Here is a 23800-nt window from a genome sequence, read left to right as displayed (position 1 = left end):
AAAAATTGGGAATGAATTTGTTTTACCTGTCTTCAGACACCCAAGAATATTTCGGGTCTTTTAATTAGTGACTGTCTTTCTTCTTCCTCTGCATTTTAAATATCCAATGCTTTTCCCATGCCAGTTTAAACCCCAGAGTGACTGTCACATCTTAGGTGGCATTATGAGCAGTGTACCAGAGGTCACTCCTGAGTTTAATTACTTTCCCTGAATGAGTGCCTTTCCAGTTTCATTGCCTTCTCATTTGGACATGGGTCTCTAAATCTTTTCAGGCACTTTTGAAATCACCTGCACAAGCGCAGACTTCCCAGGGCAAAGCTTTCCTCCCATGTATATGTAGACATAGCTAAGACGAAGCGCCTTTGGATTTGTCGGAGACCTCTAGGACTCCTGCTGCAAATTAACCACACAGCAAGATGATCACGAGTCTCTAAAGTTAATGAACAAAGACAGAGAAAGGCATGGCTTGTGCCTTAAACTGTCCTGATGAGAAAGCCACCCCTGTTAGCCCTAAACCCATGCTGGACCTCTGCCAGCGACGACTCTGAAATGCAGCCCTACCTGAGCTCACGTTGCTACCATCAATTCACAGGGCAGCTCCGCTTTTCTGAGGGACCCTGCCACGTCCTTAGAGCAAACCTGAAAAAGAAAAGGTCATTGCCATCAGCTGGGACAGCTGAGCTCTTGTCAAGACAGTCTCAATGTTTGAGAAAGTCCTCGTTGTGTCTCCTTGTGGGAGAAGCGCTCGTGGGTACTCACGGAGCCGGTTTTACGTGCACAGCAGTTTGCTCTCATGACAACATTGACAGGAAAACATAAGAGTAACTCAGAGCAATACTAACAGTCTTTGAAATTCAGGTGATATTTGATTGGCATGTTTTCATCTGAATAACATCAGAATAGCTATGCAGCTTGCAAATAATGATGGCATCATCTAAGCAGACTTCAAATGCATGAATTCCTTTCTCCCAATTTTCCAAAGGCAATTCTCATTGAGCTGGTGCAAGTAGCATACTAGATAATGTTTCAACAGTTCCTGGAGGCTGGAAATCAGCCTTTCTAGAAATACCTTCCAGGTTTGGGGTCAGAAAGTGTGTTGGGGCGTGCTGAATAATTCTAACCTCTGCAGATGTGTATGCAAGAAGTTGAATGGTGAAAGAGCTGATGGAAAAATTTACTTCCCCTCTCTGAAAGTAGTGATATTATTCTAAAGGCTGCAATATTATGGAAATTAATTAAATTAATCATTTAATTCTAATTTAAATAGGGGTTTTTTTTGCTTGTTTGATTTGAGTTTTTCAACATCTCTCAAAAATTGTGTTAAATTTCAGATTAGTTATTCTTTTATTCATTCACATATAAGAAAGAGGTGAGGACAGGTTGAGAACGAAAAAAAATCAGAAAACAAAACGAAAAGTCTCTTACATCTTTTAAAAAATTAAAATGTAACTAATTATTTTTTGCTAATAAATATATTTTTTTGTGAGAAATAGTAGTGCACTTAAAATCTGTCTGCCCAGCTTTCATTCGAGCCCTCCTTGTTGTCTTTGTAGGTAAACCAAATAAAGCAGGTACATCCATGCACTCTCTCCTTTAAATGAATACTATTCTAATATAGCTGAACATGAAGTGTGACTCAATATCTGCATCACTGATGACACTGACATGGAGTGATTCCAAAATATAAATTGTGACCCAAATCCCATGCTGGAATATGTCATTTAACATCCCGCATTTGCAGGAATAACACAGACCGACCAAGTTACTCTCCTACTCGCACCAAGTGACTGAGCTTGCTCATCCACTAATTGGTCCCCAGGAAGAAAGCTCTCACCTGGTTCGGAAGCAGCCCAGGGAAAGGGAGAGCTGTGCCTTCCACCTACACACACGTCCACCCACAAAAATCCCCGACTCGAAGGTTCGCATGGCTTGCTGCTGCTGCTGCTGCCGGCTTGATTTGATTTCCTTAGCTGCCCTAAGAGCCCTTAAAAATCCATCCAGCAGGCAGAAGTGCCAGGAGCATCAGCCACGTGCCTCAGGACCTGATGTTTCTTTAATTGCACGAAGCAAACTAACAGTGACAACCTGAGCATGAATAATTCACCAGGAGGGCTCTGGTGAGCAGCGCTGCTGTAGCTGTGGTGGCACTTACATGGGTTGCAGGGAGAGGCAGCGGAGGGGTTCTCTCCCCAGTTCCCCAAAGCAGTGGCCCATGAGAAACCATCTGGCTGGCCAGTAACCCCCAGTTAGTTCCAGCGTACCATGCAGCATTCTCTGTGCGCAACACACGGCAGCTGCTGGAGAGCAAGGAGCCAGGCGAGAAGCCACGGCGTGATGCTAGTTATTTGGGTCTAGGAAGAGTGGGGGCTGAAGTAAAATAAATTTTGGTCGGTGAAGGTGACAGAGAAGGCGTAGCAGCTACCTCTGCACCATGACACCCTGCCAGCCAGGGCCCGAGAGGGACAGAGCCGCGGCTTCTCTCTCCACCGAGCGACCTTGCCAAGGTTTTGCATGGTACTGGGCTGACGACAGACCGAAGTCAACTCTACGAGTGCTTAAAGAGCTTCCTTGTGCCTTTTCTTCTCGAGCTTCTGTCTTGGCACGGCGACCAAAGGCTTGGATCACTTGCCATGCAGTGAATCAAAAGTTATGATTTTGCAGCTGCAGAGGAGAAAGTGTTCTCTGCTGCTTCTCACATTGTTAATGGAGCAATGAACTACCAGGGCCACCTGCCCCGTTAAGTCTGTCTACCATCCTGACACAGTACGTAGACATTACGCAAGTCATTACTCACGTTATCTGTACTATACATACAAGGTGAAATTCTGACGGTTGGAGTCAGTGAGACTTTACCACCGATCCAGCAGAACGATGATTTCATGAGCCATTATCTTACTCACGTAAAAGAGGATAACACTTTGTTTTTTCCAATGTGACTTGACCTTCAAATAATCAGACTAAAGATACCGTTGTTACTAAAATTTAGTTTAATTGACAATAAAGTGAAATGACCCAGTTCTACAGTTCATGAATGTATTACAAACTCTCCAAACAGCCGTGAAGCAAAAAGTAAAGGCTGATGGAGGCAAGAGGAAATACCCATGGGCTGTCTGCAGGCACACTGGCTTTCTGGGGAAAATTGGTTGTCTTTGAACTGGTTGAGACACAGATAAAGGAGAAACAATCTCTTCCATGTGTCAATACTGCTGTTATTAAAGTCCTGTAAAGTTTGTACACTGCTGATCAAAGGAGGAAGGTGAGACAACAGGAGAAGGAAAGTGCAGTGAAAGCATGAAACTGAGATTCCCCAGTTTTGACAGAGGAAAATTGGAAAGCGACAAACTTCAGTACAAAGGAAATGCATCAGATCTCAAATGCAATTTCAGGTTAGATTTTCAAGTAGTTTTCTCAGTGGTGCAAAGTCTTAAACATTAGTTTCCCGTGAAATGAGTGTCTTAGATGTTTTATTTAGGTCATCAGAATAGCCTCCTATCTAGGATATTTAGGACATAACTTTGAAGATTTCATTTATCCAAAGTAGCTATTTCATTGTCTCAGTGGGACAACATGCCAAGAAAGTTTTTCCCTTCATGAACACCCCAGCAAAGACAAATCTTCCATCCATGTGTCATAGAATTTTTGAAACTGAAAGGTCAACCTGAAATATTGAAGATTTAATCAGCTTCATGCATTTGTCCATTGCCAAATACAGACAAAAATGTAATAAAAATTACTGCATGGAGAGTAATAAATTAATCTCTTATCTACAGGAGTTTCATATTGTTGCAATATCCCTCCGGTTTGGTACAATACTAGTACAAACCACATCTCCATCAGGGTAAACTGGTATGCATGCGGTATGTAGGCCACAAATCCATTAGCTATAGGCTGTTGTAAAAGAATGGCAAGAGATTTGTGTGATCCTTCTAAACCTGGTCATTTGTGGGTAAAATTCATCATTTGATTAAGATAAGGCCTTTAAACTCAGGATCAGGGCCTCACTGTGTACAAACACCTTGCCCTTGTCCCTGTGAGTTTATGAGGCAAAGCAAAGATGGAAGATTTTTGGTGAACTGATGTCCCCGTGGTCACTCAGGACTCAGGTCTCTTGGTTACCAGCCTGTTGCTCTATCTGCTGGGCCATGCTGCTTCACCGAGTCACCCCTGCAGTTAATATATAGAAAGTACAATAGATGTTCTGTGGTTTCGTGTGCTTGATAACGGAGCAAATGCCAAAGCACTACCGATCTTCTAAACGCAGAACTAGTACTGTCAGAGTTCATTGGCGAGAATTGATATTTATTAGTAGTGCTTATTGCTAATTCATAATGTAGCCTGTCATTGAAATATTACAAACCAAACTTGCAGTCCCTGCCATTAGGGACTCGCAGGCAACACAGTCATTTCCTCTACAGCGATAAAATATGCACAGCATATTCTTTCCTCCTGATTTGTACAAAATGAAGCTATTTGATGGGTCCATCATGCTCTTTTAGGTACGCATAATAAATAAATCCAGAAGCATTCGGTAAATATCCTCAGCTGCAGGGATTACCAACGGGGGAATCAATTATGTAAATTACTTGGGCCTTTAGAGTCAGACTTTCATACTGAGACTCAAATCAGTCATCAAGAGAAAACTTCAGCTTTCTCCTGAAATCTAGAAAGCTTTTCACTTGATTGTAGATTTAAGCCCTTTTTAGCTGTTACAATTTTCCCGTGAACATTGGGAGTTTGGTCTTACCGATAACAATGTTTCCTTTACCCGAGAAACTTGTACAACACAGAATAGCTTGATAGGAGAACAGAACAGAAAAGAAAAAGGCAAAGCAATCAGTAAGCTGTGAAGCATAGGACTAGGAATGCTTCATACATTTAGGCCAACAATTACTGAAATACATGCCAAACTTGGTGCTTTAATTTAGCTTTCCCACACCGATACGAACGGTCGTAGCACCCTACCAAACTCCAGGGAAAAAGGGCTAGGTGGAGGAAGGGGAGATTGCAGGTCTTGGAGGAAGGAGCTCAGGCACCACACAGAGGAGACAGCAGGTCTCCTCTTGACCGTCCTGCAGCTATCCACTCCTGTATGCTTCTCCACTCCCCAGTAAAGAGATCCAGTAGAGCCAGTCCATAGTCCTGCTGGACTCTCCTGCCCTTCAAGGCATTTCCACCATTACCCTTTGTCCACTGTTTCCTCCACAACATCAGCTCCATGTTGGCCCCCTCCCCACAGGTCCACTGCAGTGTCTATCCCATGCCATCCCCAAATCTGACCTTTTGTATTCCATCACTGAACAATCTCTTTCACATTATCTCACACCGATCCATCACTTTGGGAGAATCCTCCTTTCCTGACTGTAATCCCAAATCCTTTATCTCCAGATGGAAATTTCCTCCTGCCCTGTCCACCCAGGCTCGACAGTGATGCCAGACCCCCCGTCACACCAGGGACTTACTCACAAGCAGAACTTTTGAATCCAGGAGGCACCACAGCTCACTAGAGGGAAAACAGCACACTGCTTCAGGAAACCATCCTGAGAAACCCATAGCCTCGTGGGTTGCAAGGCAAGATAAATGACTAAATTACCCAGCACCTGTGCTGCTGGCCCTTGAATGATTTGTGCAGCTGGGGGCCTTCCAGCATTGCTTTGAGCCAGGGAGGAGGCTGAGCATGGGAAGGAGTCGTCAGGTATCACCTTGACACCAAGCGGGCATGAGATTCCCCTCTGCCACCGTCACAGAGTACCTGCTTCCCTTATGTCACCAGGTTTTCCCTTCCTTTTTCCCTGTCCTTCCTAGTGTCACAGCAAGTCTTGCCGCAGTTTTCTTCTCAGTGCCTCCCAACTCATGTGGCTTCTTCCTTAGGGCCCTCCGGTTGTCTTTGCTCGTTGAGCTTTAAGCTGGTGTCACGCTAGGTACCGTAACGTGGACTCCCTGCTCAGGCTGTTGATGCTCGGACACCTTTCTCAGCCAGGGCTGTTGCTTCCTACCCAAGAAGGAAACTTGCTGAGGTTCTGGTGCCACACAGCAGCAAGATCTGCATCTTCTCTCTCATCAACTCAGCCTACTTCTCCTAAGAGGGTAAAGACCCCTCTTATTTAAAGGAGGAGTCACCTTTAGGCTTTTCTCATGTAGCTTTGGATCCCTGCCTCAGGAAAAGACCAGACACTGAAGTCCTGCTCCTCATCCACCCAGAACGAGGACAAGTACCTGTGTTCTGGAGCCAGGGAGCTCACAGGAATCACGGACAGACCCGAGCTCTGCACCCTGAGCTGCTCCTCTGCTGCTGCGCACCCAGCTGAACTGTCCTGGAGAGTCCCAGCTGTCTTTGATGACCGTCTTCTGTCTCTATTAGCCCTTTAAAGCCTGGTTTAAGAAAACAAACCAAACCAAAATTGGAAGAGAAAGGGCCTTCCTACAGCACATAAAGCTCTGACACCGTGCAGCGTGACAGCTCTGCTGCTGAGCGGATGAGCCCGAGTGTCTGCGACGAATAGCTGCTGTCAATCGAGCACGCACGGCTCTGGCAAGGGCTGCGAGCAGAGGAAAAATCCGCCTGAGCATCCAGCTCTCGCACACGTGCAGAGGCACTTACTAAGCCACAATAACTGTGCTGCAGGGTATCCTTCGCCTTCTTATTGTGCAGGGATTAAGGCTTGGCTGCCTTGATGAGAAAGCTGTCCGGATTGCTCGCAAACTCTCAGCATTCCCAGTTCAAACTGTTTTAAAGAGACAGGAAAGGTAATCAGAAAACAGTTCCTGCTCCGTCTTTTAAAACAAACTTAATTTTAACACCTAATTATTTGCAATACAGACTCATTCCTATTTCCTTTCTAAGCTGCTTCTCGGTTTTGATCTCACAGGGTGCTCACCCTCACAGGGAGGGACGCTTTCATTAGGAAGAAGCAAAGGCTGTTGGAGGGGACAAAGCCCGACTGAATAGCGAGATGGGCAGCACGTTGCCGTCTCTGCCGCTCACCTGCTCTATGACCTTGGGCATGTGACAGTGGCATTTGGGGCTTTGGTTTCCCTGCTTTTAAAGGAGGAGGGGAGGCAATCATTTTCCTCCTACGCGTCGTGCTTGGAGACACAGGACTGCAGAGTGCTAAACGAGAGCAGTAAAACCATGCCGGTAGCCTAATGACAGCTCCAGAGAAGTGGCAGAATACATCCATTTTCCCCCATCTTTCTGAGCACAGCTAATGAAGAGAAAAGAAAAGCCCTGCCCTGGCTGAGAGCAGGCAGGAACTGTGAAAGTGATGCACCGAACTGTAGGAAACACAGTGGAGCGCAGGAATTTGGTTACATGGCTGTTTGCAAATTAATGGCTAAATCAATTAAATGAAAGCATGGGATTTCTCTTGAGGAAAGTCTAGTCACAATCGCAAGGAGAAGGGGAGGGGTTGTGGAGTGGGGATGACATAATCACGTTTGCGAATCACCAGCAGTGTGCATGCTTTAATCCATTAATGGGGTTTTTATCTGTGATCATAAAAAGCAGGTTACATTCAGCCTGGAAGGGAGTGAGGGTTGGAGGAGAGGGGAGGGGAGAGAAAGAGCAAGAGAGAGAGAGAGAGAGACAGAAAGCAAGGGAGAAAGAGAGCACAATTCACTCGGTGAATCGCTTGCAAGCTTTGGGCTGATAATTAGGGATCTCGGGAGAGCAGTTTCTCAGAATCACCTGCTCTCCTTCAAACGGACCGAATGAAGACGGTGGTTCAGTCCTGCTGATATTTTTTAAGCCCTCCTCGCAGTTTGATGGGCATTCCCAGTGCTTTTGTGCACATCTCGGAAAGCGTTGACGTGGAAAGGAGCAGCGAGGAGGGGGAGGTTGGAGAAAAAAACCCGCAGCTCCTCTAAAAATACGGAGGGCATGCAAGAGTGCGAGCAGGCTGGCGAGGAGGGCGAGGTGAGCGCGCCTCGCGCCATGTTGCCCGGGTGCCGGCGCGGCGCAGTTTCGGAGATGTCCCTCCTGTGACTGGACGCACCATGAGCATCTGGGAGGTGATCCTGGCTTTCGTGGTGGTGGTGCTGATGCTCGTGGCCCTGCTGGCCAACGTGCTGGTGCTGCTGTGCTTCCTGTACAGCGCCGACATCCGCAAGCAGGTCCCGGGATTGTTCATCCTCAACCTCACCTTCTGCAACCTGTTGATGACTGTTTCGAACATGCCCCTGACCTTGGCTGGGATCATTTACGAGAGTCAACCAGGAGGAGATCAGATCTGCCACGTTGTGGGCTTCCTGGAGACTTTTCTCACCACGAACTCCATGTTGAGCATGGCAGCTTTGAGCATTGACAGGTGGATTGCTGTGGTCTTCCCTCTAAGTTACCACTCCAAAATGAGGTACAGAGATGCTGCTCTCATACTGAGCTACACGTGGTTACACTCGGTGTCGTTCCCGATAGTGGCAGCTTCTCTCTCCTGGGTGGGTTTCCATCACCTCTATGCCTCCTGCACCCTGTACAACAAGAGACCAGAGGATAGGACACAGTTTGTGATTTTCACAGGGGTCTTTCACACCCTCAGCTTCCTCCTCTCCCTTATAGTCCTGTGTTTCACATATCTAAAAGTGCTGAAGGTGGCACGGTTTCACTGTAAGCGGATTGACGTGATCACTATGCAGACCCTGGTGCTGCTTGTGGACATCCATCCCAGGTAAGGTGCCTGTGTGTTCAGCAAGCGCAGAGGAAGCGAGGATGGGGTTCGGTGTTATGTTAAATACAGTCTGATCTGTATCACAGCAGGGGATGGGGAGGGCGAGAAAACAAGCATCCTTCTTGCCAGTCTCTATTCTGCATGTTTCTTTTTACTTGTGTTCATTTCTCTGCTTGCAGAAGCAACTCTCTTTTATTATGCTTAAGGGCTTGTTTTGGCAGGGTGAGCAAAGAAACAGGCAGTTTTGGCTGAGCGTGCACTCCCCTTTGAGACAGCGATCAGATCACTGCTCTTTGTCTTCGAAGGTGGATTTAGTGGTCGATAGATTTGCATTTTTTTTGGCACTGTCAGCCCAAAACGTTGCTGGATCCCTGAGCGGGAGCAGGCTGAGGCTGCACATGTCCCTTCAGTCGGAGTTCAGAAGGGAAGCTGGGCGCTGCGTGCCGCTCCTTCGCCCCGCGCTTTCCCTGTTGCTTTGCTCTCTGTAACTTTATCTTTCCTGAAGGCAGAATTCGAAGGGAATAACGTTGCAAAACGCATACGCTTGAGTGCCTGTACTTAGATTTAAGTGAGAGAGACTTCAGCAGCAATGTTAATATGACAAGCAAGGGATGTAGAAAGTTCATTTCAAATTACAGTCTTTAAGCAAGCCCCTTGTGCCTAGACACAGGAGGAGAAAAGTCTCCAGGGGCTGGGAGGATAAAGGGCTTGGAGGCAAGCACCAGACTGGTTTAAATTGGTGCTGGGATGCTGTGCAAAAGAGTCACGTCAGGGATTATGCACAAACTATAAATCTTGCGTGAATAGGGTATGTCTGGATCTGGAAGGGATGCAGATTTGGCTGGAGGAGGGAGAGTGGGAGAGACAGCTTTCCCTGGGTCAGTGGTAAAGCTGAGGGAGGGGAAGCCTTGCTGGATGAAGCCCAAGGGTGGTGCTGAGCAGGCAGCGGTCCTGGCGGGATGCTGGGGAAGGTGCCCGGTGTACAGGGGACGAGGAAGGCAGTGTGTGCTGCGAGTACGGGATGGCTCTGCCCACGAGAAGCGGAGAGGAGGAATGGGAGAGGACCAAACCAGGCATGGCTGGAAGGACATGGGACCAGGCTGGTGAGAAGGGAGCAGCGGGACGAGCCAGAGTGATCTGCTCGGCAAATGGGGATTTGAGAAATGAACCTGCACAGCTGAGGCGGGACGGAGTGGGACAGGGTGGCTGATGGATCAGCATGTCCTGGCTGAGGGCTGAGAGGCTCCGGTGAGCTGGGGCCGATGGGGCTAAGACCCAGCTGTGACTGGGAGGGGGCGGCAAAGTCAACGGGTGAGCTCTGCAAAGGGGAACCAGGGGCACTGGTCACACCGTGCAAAGAAATCAGCCTTGTTTGCTCAGAGGAGCTCGTTTGTCTTAGGGCTTAGCGTGGCTGGAGCAGGTGATTGGAAAGGGAAGGGTCTGATGTCTTTGCCTGGAAAAAAAGGGAGAAAATGGTTTGGCTAGGTAGGGTGGCAGAGCAGCTGGGAGGCATGCGTGTGCTGCTTGGGAGACAGTCAGAGACGGGATCTTAAGGTTTAGACTGTCTGTCAGAGACTGAAGGGAAGGGAAATGTCTTTCAGAAAAATGCTGGCAGCTGGCAGCGCAGGGAGCCGTCTGATACGGGGGAAGAAGTCTGCCTGGAAGAGAGGAAAGCCGAGAGCAGTGGAAGAGGGCAGTCCCACGCCAGACATCCCACCTGACCCCCTTGCTGTCATTTGCTCTGCAAGCTGGAGGCAAACACCAGCTCTCTCCTTTTGCAGCCAGCCAGGAGCAGAGCTGCAGGACTGAAAGCACATGTGGCTGTCCTCAAAAAAAGGTCATATTTTGGGGATTCCTAAGCCTAAGGCAAATAAGGCTGAAAGGATCAGGGCAGGACAGCAGACTGTTAAAGGAACAGAAACATTTGCTCAAAATTCTCCAGTTAAGCTCTTTGATCTGCCTCTTGACCAAGAATGCAGAGCAGAACTTCGGGCAAGTCCTATTACTGTTCTTGAGAAACACATGCATAAATCTTCCCTTATTCACCAAGTCACATTGAGGAAAAAACACCCTTCTGCCCTACGTGCTGTCTGGTTGCTAAACCGTACCTCGACTGGTCTTAGTTCCTGCACGCACTACGAGATGTGGTCGTTACTCCCAGGACAGTGTCATAAACCCACTGGGACTATTTGAAATAGCAATCATTATGCCTAATGCTTAAAGTATGCCTGGACTGCACAGCAAAGTTTAGAAAAAGGGCAAAAATCTCAATGGTATTTCTCCTCCTCTGCATTTTTTCTGGTCTAGGTTAATTTGAGGGAGCTCGTGCATTTTGCAATCATCTCACTGAGGGGTGGATTCGGTGGGGCTGTGGGAATGATACCTCCTTTCTTCAGAGGAGACAGAGTTGTACGGGCACCTTGCTGCGAGTGTATTACTCTTATTTATCTCTCACATCAGGTTATTCTAATGCCTTTCTCTAAGAAAGGAGAGTTTTAGCTTCTTTTCTAGACTACAGAAAGAGTGGCTGGTTTGACCTATGGTGGTGCTGCCTTAACTGGTGACAGCTACCGCCGCTGAAAGGGTTAGACCTCGGATTGCCTTCCCTGCTGTGAGAGCTACACAAAGGCTGCAGGTCTCCTGGAGCAGTCAGCGACATTCATAAAGCTCTGACATACCAAAGGCATCATTTGAATTATATAAGTGGTATATATACAGGCGATTTCAGGGTCTACTATAGTACCTAGCAGCATAGGCATGGATGCTGGGAGAATGCACATGAGAACAAAGTTTGTGATCCCGCCTTAGACTACCTTGACTTCTCTGGCTCTTTGCACGGTCTAGTTTCAATGCTGAGAAATGTGTACAGACAATTTTCTGTTTCCTATGACTCAGAATCCACCCGCAAGGGGGTCTAGCGACAGGCATTATGACAGATGGCTTTATTACCTGTGACTTGGAAAGACACGAGTGATCTTCTGAAGATCATTCAAGACGAGTACAAAGGAAACCTCTAAATACTGCACAAATTCGTGTGAATGTTTAGGGCACATGTCCTTTCAAGTTATCTTAGGCATTTTTACTGGATACTGTTCTTTCTTGACTTTGTTCTTAAAACCAAGATATCTTAGGTGTTGTGAGAGGTTTGGGCAAGACTTCACTTAAGTGCTTAAGCCATGTATTTTCTTCACTCAAATTATCTATACTATCTCTTTGGTGTATCCAGCTCTACATATCTTAAGGTCCAGTATCTCATAAACTTTGTTTAAAATATCAGACCTTCAAAGGGATATATCTAAGATTTTCCAGGATATTAGAATATTTAAATGAAAGCTTAGTCAATAATCCAGTTCTATTACTAGTGTCACTACAAGAACTTGCATATGCGTTCTTATCTTAGTGCATGAAAGTGTGTGCAAAAGCCAAATACTCATCTGCGTCCATTGTCTATATGAAGCAGTGAGATAAAATGCCTTCCTCTGTGATGTGGTATTTATTAGCTGCATCTGGAAAGGCTGAACAAAAGAAATGGGTTGAAGTCTATCAGGACTTCCCAAGTCATGTGTGAGCTCCCAGAGTCAAAGACAGCTTTGTATATGCCAGTAAGGAAAAGATGTAACTGGGGAAACTGTTAGAGACAAAAAAAAAATACCACCCTCTACACCCTAATAACACCCTAACTGAACCTACTTTGGAGATTTCGTTTCCTATATTGCCGTGTGCCTGGGATACTATGAATTTAATAACACAGATCTTAAGCAAAGCTCTCAGACCTCTAAGATCATCTGTCTGCACCTAAAAATAATCCAAGTTTTCCAGCTCTTACAGAATTGAAAGCACATAGGTTCCCTTGAAAAGGTGGATTTTTTTTTTTTTTCCTTCTCAGCTGTCATTTCTAGCTGCAAATAACTCAGACACAGAACATGTAACACTTCTAGATGTGTTTTCATTCTACTTAGGCATATTCTTTAAGAGCAAGATGATTTGTTATTGCAGGGAGAACAAACTTTTCCTCCAGCATTTACTTCATTTTGCACATCATGATAGCTGCTCTGGTGACTGGCAATGTAAGACCACATATAAAATGGATCAAAGGAAACACACTTTCTTTAACACAACAAAAAGGTAGCATAAGAACTCACTGCCACAGAGATCACCGAAGCACACTGAGATCCTCAGGATATAACATGCATTTAGATGATGATCAAACATTTGCAGGTACAGCAAATAACGTAAGGGTATGGCCATAAACCTCACAGCTATTAACATATATGAGCGTGGAAGCTGACAGTGAGTCATCAATTACGAATTCACGATAAAAACGGCGAGACCAATGCCAAGCAGTTACAAAATACAGCGCATGGGCCAGACCATCCAGTTTGCCGGAGTCATGATTGCGTTACCACGAGACCTGTGCAATGAGTCAACACGTAGCAGCGCTGCTACGTGCGTAGAGAGGGGGTTCAGGACTGTAGTCTGGCTTTGGTTTTGCCCTTTCCCAAAGGGATTGATTCAGGTACAGACGGTCCTGGCGCTCTGGGAGATACAACCAGTGCTGCCCATCCAACCTACCCACCCGGAGAAGACAGTAACTCATCCATTTCCCTCTAAATGCACAGCCAGCACAGGAGTCACACCAGCAGGTAGAGGAGGAGATGGGCTTTCATGTTATCACTCTTCTGGCATGATTTCAAAGATTTCCTGCAGTGGAAGCATGGTCTCAGCCCCGTGCTCCCATGACCTTGCTGGCACACCGCGGGTCTTAGCAGCTCTGGGGTGGCCTGGTGAGACCACCAGCGAGAAACTCAAAGGAGAAACTCTTGTCCTAAAATGCCACAGGTGGGATAAAACCCAGGGTGTGACTAATTTGTATCTGTTTAGTTGGGAACAAGGCTGGTTTGAGGTGAGGAGTCAGTATCGCAGTGCTGTGGATTTATTGTACAATTCTGGGCTTTGCAGAGCGTTCGGCACGGCAGCCGTGCAGAGCTGCACAGGCTGCTGAAAGATTTATGGCCACACAGTTCAAAGCTATGGGATATAGTGATTGCTCCAACACTGGGCTGAATGTTCAGAGCATGTTTTTTCCCGTTATGATTTTATTGTGCTTTCTTGCTTATCTTGCTGGGAAGTTTCTCCTATCTATCTAAGGTAGTGGTGTTGGAATTGCTGTTTCTAGGGAAGTAGCATGCTGCCTACCCCACTCTGGATATTTTACAAACCTCTGAATATCATGAGGCAAACTCTGGCCTGCAAATACAGCTTACAGTAATTCAAAAAGCAGCTGCAACTGAATTCAAGGCTGAATTCCACCAATTTGACTATATATAAATCGATATAATGGGGGGGGGGGGGTGTGTGTATATAAATATATAATCACGTATTTCTCAGTAATTGTTTTTGGAGGTTAAGACGATCATACAATGCACTAATACTTGGGTATTGTCCCATATAAATGCAGTGCACCTGGTACTGGCTTATGCGAATACAACAGTTACTGGAAAGATTGATTTCCATCATTCCGTATGTAAAGCCTTTAAAATCTGCTACCTGATATTATGATTCATGTTCTTGTTTGTGTTGAATGTCACACAGCGTAAGAGAGCGTTGTCTAGAAGAACAAAAGAGACGGAGGCAGCGAGCAACAAAGAAAATAAGTACCTTTATTGGTACTTTTATACTTTGTTTTGCACCTTATGTAATCACAAGGTAAGTGTGAACCTACGTACTGGAAAAGACTACTGAGATGCACTCTTAACTCAGAGAAGTAGGGCACTCTTAACCAGAAAATGATTCAAGTCTCCTGTGAAAATTTTGTGCAATGTTTCCACTCCTATACAGAGATCGCATTTACTGAGCTAACAAAACTATGTAAAATGTCATAGCACTTATCTGATACAATCCTGATGCAGTCTGTGAGCCAAACTCTGTTCAGTCAGCCCAGTCAAGACGCTGGCCACGTGGGAATGATTTAGGAAGTCAGTACACAGGATTTTGCAGACTTTTTTCAGGTCAAGTAGTCACCTACTCCTCAGATTGCTTCCCCGGTTCAGGGGCTGATCTGCAGGGGAAGACACTTGTCTGAATAGGTCAGACTGTAATAAAATCTGGTCAACAAGATCCAGCTGAGGTGAGAACATGTCCACAGACTTAAACGATAGTTTTGTCTGACTGGATAGAGTTTATTAGTCATAAACATCAAATATCAAAGCTGTTCTGGCTCATAGCTAAAAAAAAATTGTTGTGATTTATGGTCAGATGTCTATCTATCTACTAGCTTATCTTTGGAAATGGCTCCTTTGGGAAACACAAAATTATTCCTATGAAACAGAAAGTATTTAAAAGTGAGTATATCCAGCAAAGTGTTATCTAGTTGTTGAAGGAAATTTACAACTTGCATTCCTTATTAAAAGACTCTGGAAAAACTGAAATGCTGCTATGCAGAACAGAGAAAGGAAAAAAATATTTTTGAAGTATCTCCTATTCCAACAGTATCAAATAGAAATTATTGGGGCTGACTTCAGTCAAACTCAGCTCTATCATAAAAAAATCATTGAGAAAGCTGAAATAAGACTCAATATAAGTGGGCATGTAGCCAACCCCAACTTTTTCCAATTCAGTATAATATCCTGTATTTCTAATTCTAACAAAACAATTCTCAAGAAGGTCTTGTGGTCTCTTGGTAAAAATGGAAACCTGCATGTCACATTGATTTTTTGTTCGTGACTAACAGCTAATTGATTCATGCTGTTTATTTGTAACAATGTTGCAAATACATTTGTATCAGTGTTACTAGGTTTACCTTCACTTTCACTTAGTAGTCATGAGAAGACACTCCATGCCACACACACTAAAAGGGTATGAAAGGATTTATAGTTACAGGCATTCAGTCTTAGTTCTCAGGCTGTAAGATATTAGAGTATTTGTCTCATTACAAATGGTTAAATTTCCTTTTATGTTGGGTCTCGGAACTTAATGAAAATCATCGCAGCCACAGAATAGCTCGTGGCTCTGTCCCGAGTGACGCCGAGTGCTCTAACCAGGACTGTCAGAAGTATTTTTGTCCTTGTCAGAAGTATTTTTGTACTTCTCCATGGGCACCTCAGCCCAGCATTCAGGCACCACCTCCCCACCTCCTCTCAACTCTGTGGCATCCTAACTGGTGTCCCAGTAGCCCTAAGATACAGAAGAGGGCTTAGAAAAATCCCGATCCTCCTCCCTTTAGTCCATACAAGGATCACTTAAATGTTCCCCTGAGTCTTCGGTCTGTTGAGGACTAATAGCTTTGCCGCAGGGAGCAATTCCGAGAAGACTCAAGATGTGGGGTCTTGAATGCATGAAGAATGCGCGAAGAATTCTTGAAGGGTTGGGCGCTGACCAGGCATGCCAGGTGGGGTAAAGGCTATCACTTCCCTGGCCTTTTCGGTTCCAGAACATCTAGGGCCATCACTGCACGTCAGGCTATGGGGAATTCCCTCTTCAGCTACTCGGATCCCCCTCGAGACCTTACTGGACCCTACACCGCGTGGATGGGTATTCGAGGACGTGCGTTGCTGTGCTTCCCGATGCCTCACACGTACGTCTGAGGGTGTTGAAGTCAAGGGGATTAGGAGGCTTTTGAGCAAGTATTATTTTCTGGACTATGTTCAGAGCTTTGCCTTCACAAGATAGAGGCAATCAATCACAGTTCAAGGCAGTGAACAGAAGATAGCCGATGAAGTGTATTGCTCAGCCTCTCATTTGGACAGCCAGCTCTAATCAGCAATATGCTTAAATTAAACATGCTTTTAAGTATTTCATGAATTGAGGCCTGAAAGCAGCAAATCACAAGGCTTTACTATAACATCTTTCTGCTTCCACACTAAAACCAAATAGTTGTTTCTAGCAATTCCACGAACCAGTGAAGCAGTTGTGCTTATAACCCCAGCTAGATAAATTCTTCTCTGGGTACACCAGAGTTTTTCAGATTACATTGAGGTAAAAAAACAGATTAAGCACCTCTTTTATCAAGAAAACACCTTTCTAATTAGTTCAGTGGCTGACCTTAAGTACTATCTCAATAGAATCTGATTCTTCTTGATTCATTTCCACTGTACCAGTATGACAGATGTATTACCTGTATTATTTATTTCTAGGCATAGCTTGTTTCTTGCTTTGTAAAAATTCTATTAGTACACATCTCTCCTTTTGCTATATTTATCATTACGCAATTAAATAACATTGTTCAAAACCTATTTTCTCCAAGGAGCTTTTTCACAAGAAAAATTAAAATAAGTCATACTAATTTCTAATATTAATTTCCAACTCCAGGCATTTCATACTGAAATACAGAACTTTGCTCATGTAACTTAATAAGTGCTGTCAATGTGTGAGGAAATTGTTTTTAAATTAAAAATCCTGAAGTAATATCAGAAAGAAGTTCATAGCCCCAAGCCCTCAGGTTACAGAGGAGGATGGTGGAACAGGCAGAAGAATACTAAAATTCCCTTGTAGCATCTCTGGGGACAAGGGGTAAACAACCTCTGTTATTAAAGTGGTTGCCTGCCCTCTGCATGCAAATCCTGCTCGGGTAGACAAGCAAGTTCAGAATTCCTCTGCAAGTTATGTTCTTGCCTGCCTGTGCATATAAATGCATGATTTTTCCTATGCAATCTTAGGCTGACATACTCGAAGAAAGTGGCCTTCTAGTCTTCGTCAAATGTCTCAGCTGATGTGAGGTAGAGATATTTTCCTCCTGGATAGAAAAACCTTTCGGTACAAGCTGGACAGTGCTGCTTTCTATCACCATATCTCCGCGATGCCTTGCTGTCTTCTTATCTCTGGACTGACAGGTGGTTCCTGCAGCTCTGGAGAACAGCAAGGGCTAAAAGCAATGGTTTGCAAGATTTGCTACAAGAGATTTGCAAGATTAGCTATAGGAGTCCAGAGGTCTGCTTCTGCACAGAAGCTGGCCAGTTGTAATATATGCACCACTTAAGAGGCAAAACTGGCTAAGGGTAAATCAGCTAACAATCACTGCGATGTCATTTTTGTATCAAGAAGCGATCATTAAAATAGGGCTTTTTTTACTAGCAAGACAACATATAAAAGATTCAGTCTACCAAGCGATAAAGTGAAAATAAAGTAAAATCATCATCAAGATAAAACTCATGGTCAGCCTATTCATAACATTAGCACAAAAGAAACAACTCAGGTCTAATTCTGATACTATGGGACTTGTGTGGGAAAAAGAAAAATCAGAATTAGACACAAACAGAAATGTTAGGAATGCAAGCTTAAAGAGCTGATCCAAATTCCTGGGGAAAGGACTGAATTTCTTCTTGTGAGAACTTCATCATCTACCAGCTCCACAATGTAGTGCCAGCTTTGTTTCACTCCTGAACAACAAGGTATTTTAGCTTGTTTGAGACTCTGATCTATACAGAATATTCCCCATAACTCAGTTAAGTTCTCAAGTTTAAGCAATGCACAACAGATATGTTGCCATCATAGTAGCCTCCAGCTGGTCATATACAAGTTCAGTAATATATTTTATTAAAGTGATAAACTGCACATGTACGCAAAGGGTTTTCAGTGTGTATTCATTATCTGCATAAAAGATCAAGGTCTTAATCTTCAACGTAACATTCTCATTTGTTTACTGAAAGTGAAATAAAATAATTGGCTAGCCATTTGACATGATACACGCTCTAGAATTATAAGTTTCTAAAATATTAACAAAATATCACAGCAAAACAGCTTATAGCTTTGAAATAAAGAGGTATTGAAGACCAGACAGTAGAAGAGTGGGTTATGAAAGCAAGATAGGGAATTATGTAGTTGATATTGTAGAATTTAATTTACAGGGAGCACTGAAATATTAATGCTCCTTCACTGAAAGTGTCGTCTTTTTGGCTGAAACTTTTCATGAAAATTGAAGCTCTGCATATAATTTCCCTCATAAAGGAGAAACAAAACCCTCTTTCAAAGGCAATAAAGTATGTGATATGCCTTGAAAGACTGACATTTAATTGTTTGTAGACGAAATGGAATAGCATAGCTTAGGATTTATCTGCATTTCTGTGTTTGATGCTTGATATCTGCAAATGTAATTTCCTATAAAAAATAATACACAAGAATTGCAAAATGTGTAAATATCAAGGACAGTTAGGGAACATAATCAAAGAAAATATTTAAAACTCTGTCAAGAAAAGTGTAGGCTTTTCAGTTGATCGGTCAATGAAGGTATAATTAGCAAGTCTAGGCTTGCAACCCTGAAGTATCTATTTGATATGCTTTACATGGAGATTGTTAACATCTCGTAGAACTGATTGACAGAGACTCAGACACAAATTTGTCATATTTTGGTCATTCAAGGCATCCACTGAATTTAATTAAACTTAATCATATGCACATCCATAAAGTATTCGGTAAAAGTATATCAACCAGATTAAATTCAACATGATGAAATTCAAAATGCAAAGAAGGCATCAAATACGTGAAGTGGAGAATGACAAGAAGAAGGATGGCTCATGGTAGATTACAAAGTAAATATGACTCAGTAGATTATTAATTTCCAAATAGTCAGTTCTCATTTTAGAGCATATTAATGTGGGTGTCATAAGCTACGTTTTATTAAACAAGAGAGAATATACCAGATGAGACCCCCCGACAGCTTGAGTACATAATTATGTCTGAGTTTGGATCCTACCTTGTAAGAAAGATATCAACCATGAGTTACAAGGAGAGGTTGAAAGAACAGCATTTGTTTAGTTGAGATGAAAGGAGAGAGAAATGGGACAGACGGCGGTTCTTTGGTATCTCGAAGTTACTTAACAGTGATCAGCTGAGCCAAGAGGCACCAGTGGGTCAAGAGGCAAGAGCCATTCCCAAGTATTTTCCTGTAACCTAGCCTGGTCACCTCAACCGTCTCACGCATCTGTGAGCCCAAAGAGTATTTTGGCTAATGTCACCACCTCTAAAAACATCATTGTACAGGTGTGCCTCACTCCTGATGGAAGTGATACACAAAATGATAAAATTACTAGCACAAAGTACACAAAACTATTCTCGGTATTAGAATTACCAATTCCATGACAGCGGCTAAAGCCCGAGCACTGGCAGCAGACCCGTGGGTGCTAAGCCCAGCACACATATCCAGGGAGAAACAGTCCTTTGCCGTGGAGTTTGCTGTCTGGGCAAACCAGAACGGAGAGAGAAGACAGAAGCTGGTAGTCAGTGGTGTAACAAATTAAGGCTCCTTAGTCCCACTTTTGTGCTCAAGTGACTGGACCATGCCATCTGCCAGCGCTATTTTAAACAATATGATGTAGTGAAAGTTTATGGAATGAGAATAAAATGACTGAGGAAAAAAAATCATCTCTAAACTGCTTGAAGTACCACCACTATTGTCATTGCTGCTGCAGAGACCACACTTCAGAATGCTCCTTGGAAACGATGCATTTTCTGAAGAAATATCAGCAACTGAAGTATTTTCCAGGCAGGTGTAAGAGCACCTGCAGCTGAAGACAGTTTCAGCAAAGATCTTATTTGCCATTGCATAGGGGTGCTCTCTAGTAGGACACGCGGCTGTTTGTCCTCTAGAAAAATCAATAGTTTCTCAACAGTTGTAGAGACATATTGAACAGAACTGCCCTTCAGTGTTGCTCAAAGACACAGGGAAAGAAAACCTTGTGGAGTTATCAATATTTCACTGTCAAAAATACCCTGTCTCAGTACAAAGTGAACTGTCTGTGCTAATGTAGGTATAAGGAGTATATAAAGCTTTTGCCTCCCTCTCTCCCTCCCTCCCCTAATGAGTTAAAAGGTTTTCCTTGCTAAATTTGTTGCAAATGTATAAGTTTAGCCTTTAACTGACTGGTTTTTAAATTCAAGATATATTATGCCATCTCTCAATGATGAATTTTCCTTCCTTGTGTGCTTCTCCTGTGACCCAGACAAACTGTTCAAAAGCATCAGACTCTCTCTCTAGGAGCTGGACTGGCTGAGAAAGCTGGCTAGCACTGGTGAGGTGGTTTCTCAGATACTCTAGAGGGGACCTAGAACCACGAGTTCAGACTAGATGCTGGATTTTTAGATAGCTAAAATTAAGGCAATATGAGTCCTATGAGACCAAGCAATGGCAGTTTTTGTCCCAATCTCAAACTTTAGTGCTCGAAGTGTGGTTTTGCATCAATATTTAGAAAATTATGTTAGGCTATGCAGAAATTATTTTTTACAATACTTGCAGTTAAATTTGCTGTGCAGGATGGATTCAATAGTGATAATGAGTGTGAAAGTCATGAGGAAACATACCTGGGGAGATCCTACTCCTTTCATTCCCTTTAGAGCTATATTAAGTCTGTGATGAACTTCAGCTGCCAGAAACATGATCTTATGACCCACATGACTAGAAAAATGCAAAAGCACTAAATGAAGAAAAAAAAAAAAAAAAGCGGTGAAATGTTACTATCTAACAAGAGATCTTCTTAGGACTGAGAACCCTAGAGTCATCAGAGAAAGTAACACACATTGCCCGTATGGATAAGTTTTGGTACAGAGACTAAAAGCATAATGGTTGAGGATATGTTATGCAGGAAATTATTTTGAGTAGATGCTGCATGATATTTTTCATCAACAGTAAACTTTCTGTGAAGTGTTTACCTGCTTACCACAGAGTATTTATGATCCCAAACACGGTGTTCACTAGACAGTAAAATTAGGGCTAGGTTACAGTACTTTAGAGAGAGGGGTACCCCTTTATAAAGTAACTTGATGGCCTGAGTGAGCCAGATGAGTTGAAAACCCAGCTCTACATCAAAGATTTGGACTCAGTTTTCAGTCTCCAAAAGGTGTATTCTGATAACAAATAAATAGGCTCTTTTGAAGACTTCCTCATATCCTCATGGAGCTTTTCCATTTTGCACTAAACTCTTCAACATTTGTTGAGGCAAATGATCAAGAGAGCCTTTTAGGAGGCAACACATCCAAGGTCCACTTCCAGCCTCAGTGAATGTACAGCTAAATCTACAGAGTCAAAGATGCCTTGAAGTTTGGAGGTCAAGACGCTCTGATAGGAGCTGTGTAGTCCCATCCTTGGGAAACTGACCTCGAGTTTACATTTGCAGTCTTAGAAATGTGTAAGGGGAAGACTACATTCACATTTTCACGAGTATGGCTTTCTTTACTTTGTTTTCTTGCAATTGCCCAGGAATAAATTGCAGTTTGGGGGGTGGGGGGGGGGGTCATTGCCTTATAGTTGTGCTGTTTCTCCATGTTTTTAATGTGAATATTCACTTTTTCAACCTTCCTCTTTCCACAGACTTGTTGAATTATCCTCTGTGGTCCACATCAATTCCCACTGGGGAATCATTTCCAAGTGCTTAGCTTACAGCAAAGTTGTTTCAGACCCTTTTGTGTACTCTCTGCTACGGCATCAGTACAAGAAGACATGGAAAGACATCATAAACAAGATCCTCAAAAGAAGCTCCATCAATTCCTCAGCCCTCACGAGCGAATCGCACAATCAGAATATATTGCAGCTGAACGAATGAGGAGCCTGGTATGGGACCTACGAGACGCATAGAAAGATAGATGGGAAACAAGAGTAACTGGCCTATCCCTAGTAGCTATCCTCAGCTGTCAAGGTTTCGGGAGGCAGTCGTGGAGAGGTTGAAGCCCAGCCCGTGTCCCTCCGGTAGCCCACGTAACACCTAAGGGAAGCAGGCTACTTTGCACCTCCTGCCTCCGACTGAAAGAGCGCTATTGATCGCGGTCCTGCAGGCTCCGCAAATACAAATCTCCCATTGATTTCCATCGGCAGTGACACACACATATAGGGTAAAAAGCTAGTCCTCAGCAGAAGGACTCATGAAAGTAATGGGAGCAAACTGGTGCCATCGTAAGATTATTCTAAAAAGCTGCACAGGGTTATTTGTGCTGCTTTTTTTCACTGGCTGCAGGGAACGCTCCCTCTGATGGAGCTGCCAACCTGGCTTTACAAAAACTCTTAATAGGAAAAACTTAACAGAAAAATCTTTACCTAGATACTCATAGAGTGCCCAACATAGCTTTCAACCTCTTCTGATACATATTTTTTGAACAATCCTGTAGAATTGAAGGCAGAGAAAAATCAGTTTTGAAGCATGCTAAAGGCTGGATTCAGCCATGTCTTCTCTAAGTTTTTTAAGTAACTTCCACAGAATCCCATTAGTTTTCTTCCCATTAAATTTCAGAAAAGTAAAAACGGTAGACAGGATGGAAAGGTCAGGATGCCTACCTTCCAGTATATCTGAGCTGTAAAGAGACGGATTTTGCCCAAAGCTGCAGAACTGGGCCCTGTGCCCAGGGGAAAAAAAAAAAATTAAAAAAAAAATCTTTTCCTGAGGTGTTATTAATCATGGTTTTTTTTTCCTACAGATATGTTACTTAAAGGAAATACGAGCCTAAAGCTGAGTTTAAAAATATAATTTCCAAAGCAAGTGGACCAAAAATAATAGACCCCTTCCCCACCATGAAAGTGCAGCCAATAATCTGAATCCACATCCGAATGTGCAAATCTCAGAAGGTTTCATTATAGATCTTTATAGCTCTAGATTGCACCTATGCATAGTAATGCTATTAACATTTACCATGCATTCAGTTCAGCCTGCAGCTAACATAGGTCTAAATACCAGTAACATTTGCAAAACCAGAACAATCCTACATGTCACACTTCCTCAGACACCGCCACAGTATCTTAATTTTTGTAAACTTTATTTGTAAGTACATTATAAGTACAACTACAGCTGGTAGATAGCTTCACAACTGTCACATAGACACACGATGCTGAAACCACCCTCCAGTGATTCATGAAGAATTACTTTCCTAGGTAATTTTCAGTGAATTCTCTCTCAATTCAGTGAAAACACTATGAAATGAGACAGTTTTTCAAGTGTTTTCTTATTAATTAAGCTGTCAAATATCAAGAGCAATAATTAATCAGTTGTCATTTCTGCTGTTAAAATTTTTAGGAATAATCAATTTCTAAAACAACTTGCATGAACAAAGTGTGTTGTCCTCATAATCTCTTTAAAATTAATTTCAGTTAAAGAACTATTGGCTTCAAAAGCTTCACATTTATACTTTGATTGGCAAAAGACTTACTACCAATTCTGACCTTAATT

At 43.5% G+C, this 23800-nt stretch overlaps 1 protein-coding gene across 1 annotated transcript; it reads left to right on the top strand.

The window, feature by feature from the left end:
- The first annotated feature begins 7541 nt into the window (after positions 1–7541).
- On the top strand, positions 7542–22882 carry GPR26 (G protein-coupled receptor 26). The gene is made up of 3 exons (XM_030030971.1): positions 7542–8660; positions 14253–14366; positions 21958–22882. The coding sequence occupies exons 1-3, from the start codon at positions 7993–7995 to the stop codon at positions 22187–22189; spliced, it is 1014 nt and encodes a 337-aa protein (XP_029886831.1). The 5' UTR covers positions 7542–7992; the 3' UTR covers positions 22190–22882.
- The last annotated feature ends 918 nt before the right edge of the window (positions 22883–23800 follow it).

This window comes from Aquila chrysaetos, chromosome 11, assembly GCF_900496995.4.
Source record: "Aquila chrysaetos chrysaetos chromosome 11, bAquChr1.4, whole genome shotgun sequence".
Classification (NCBI taxonomy): domain Eukaryota; kingdom Metazoa; phylum Chordata; class Aves; order Accipitriformes; family Accipitridae; genus Aquila; species Aquila chrysaetos.
Note: the sequence above shows the minus strand (reverse complement) of the source record. Positions and strands in the feature narration are given on the sequence as shown.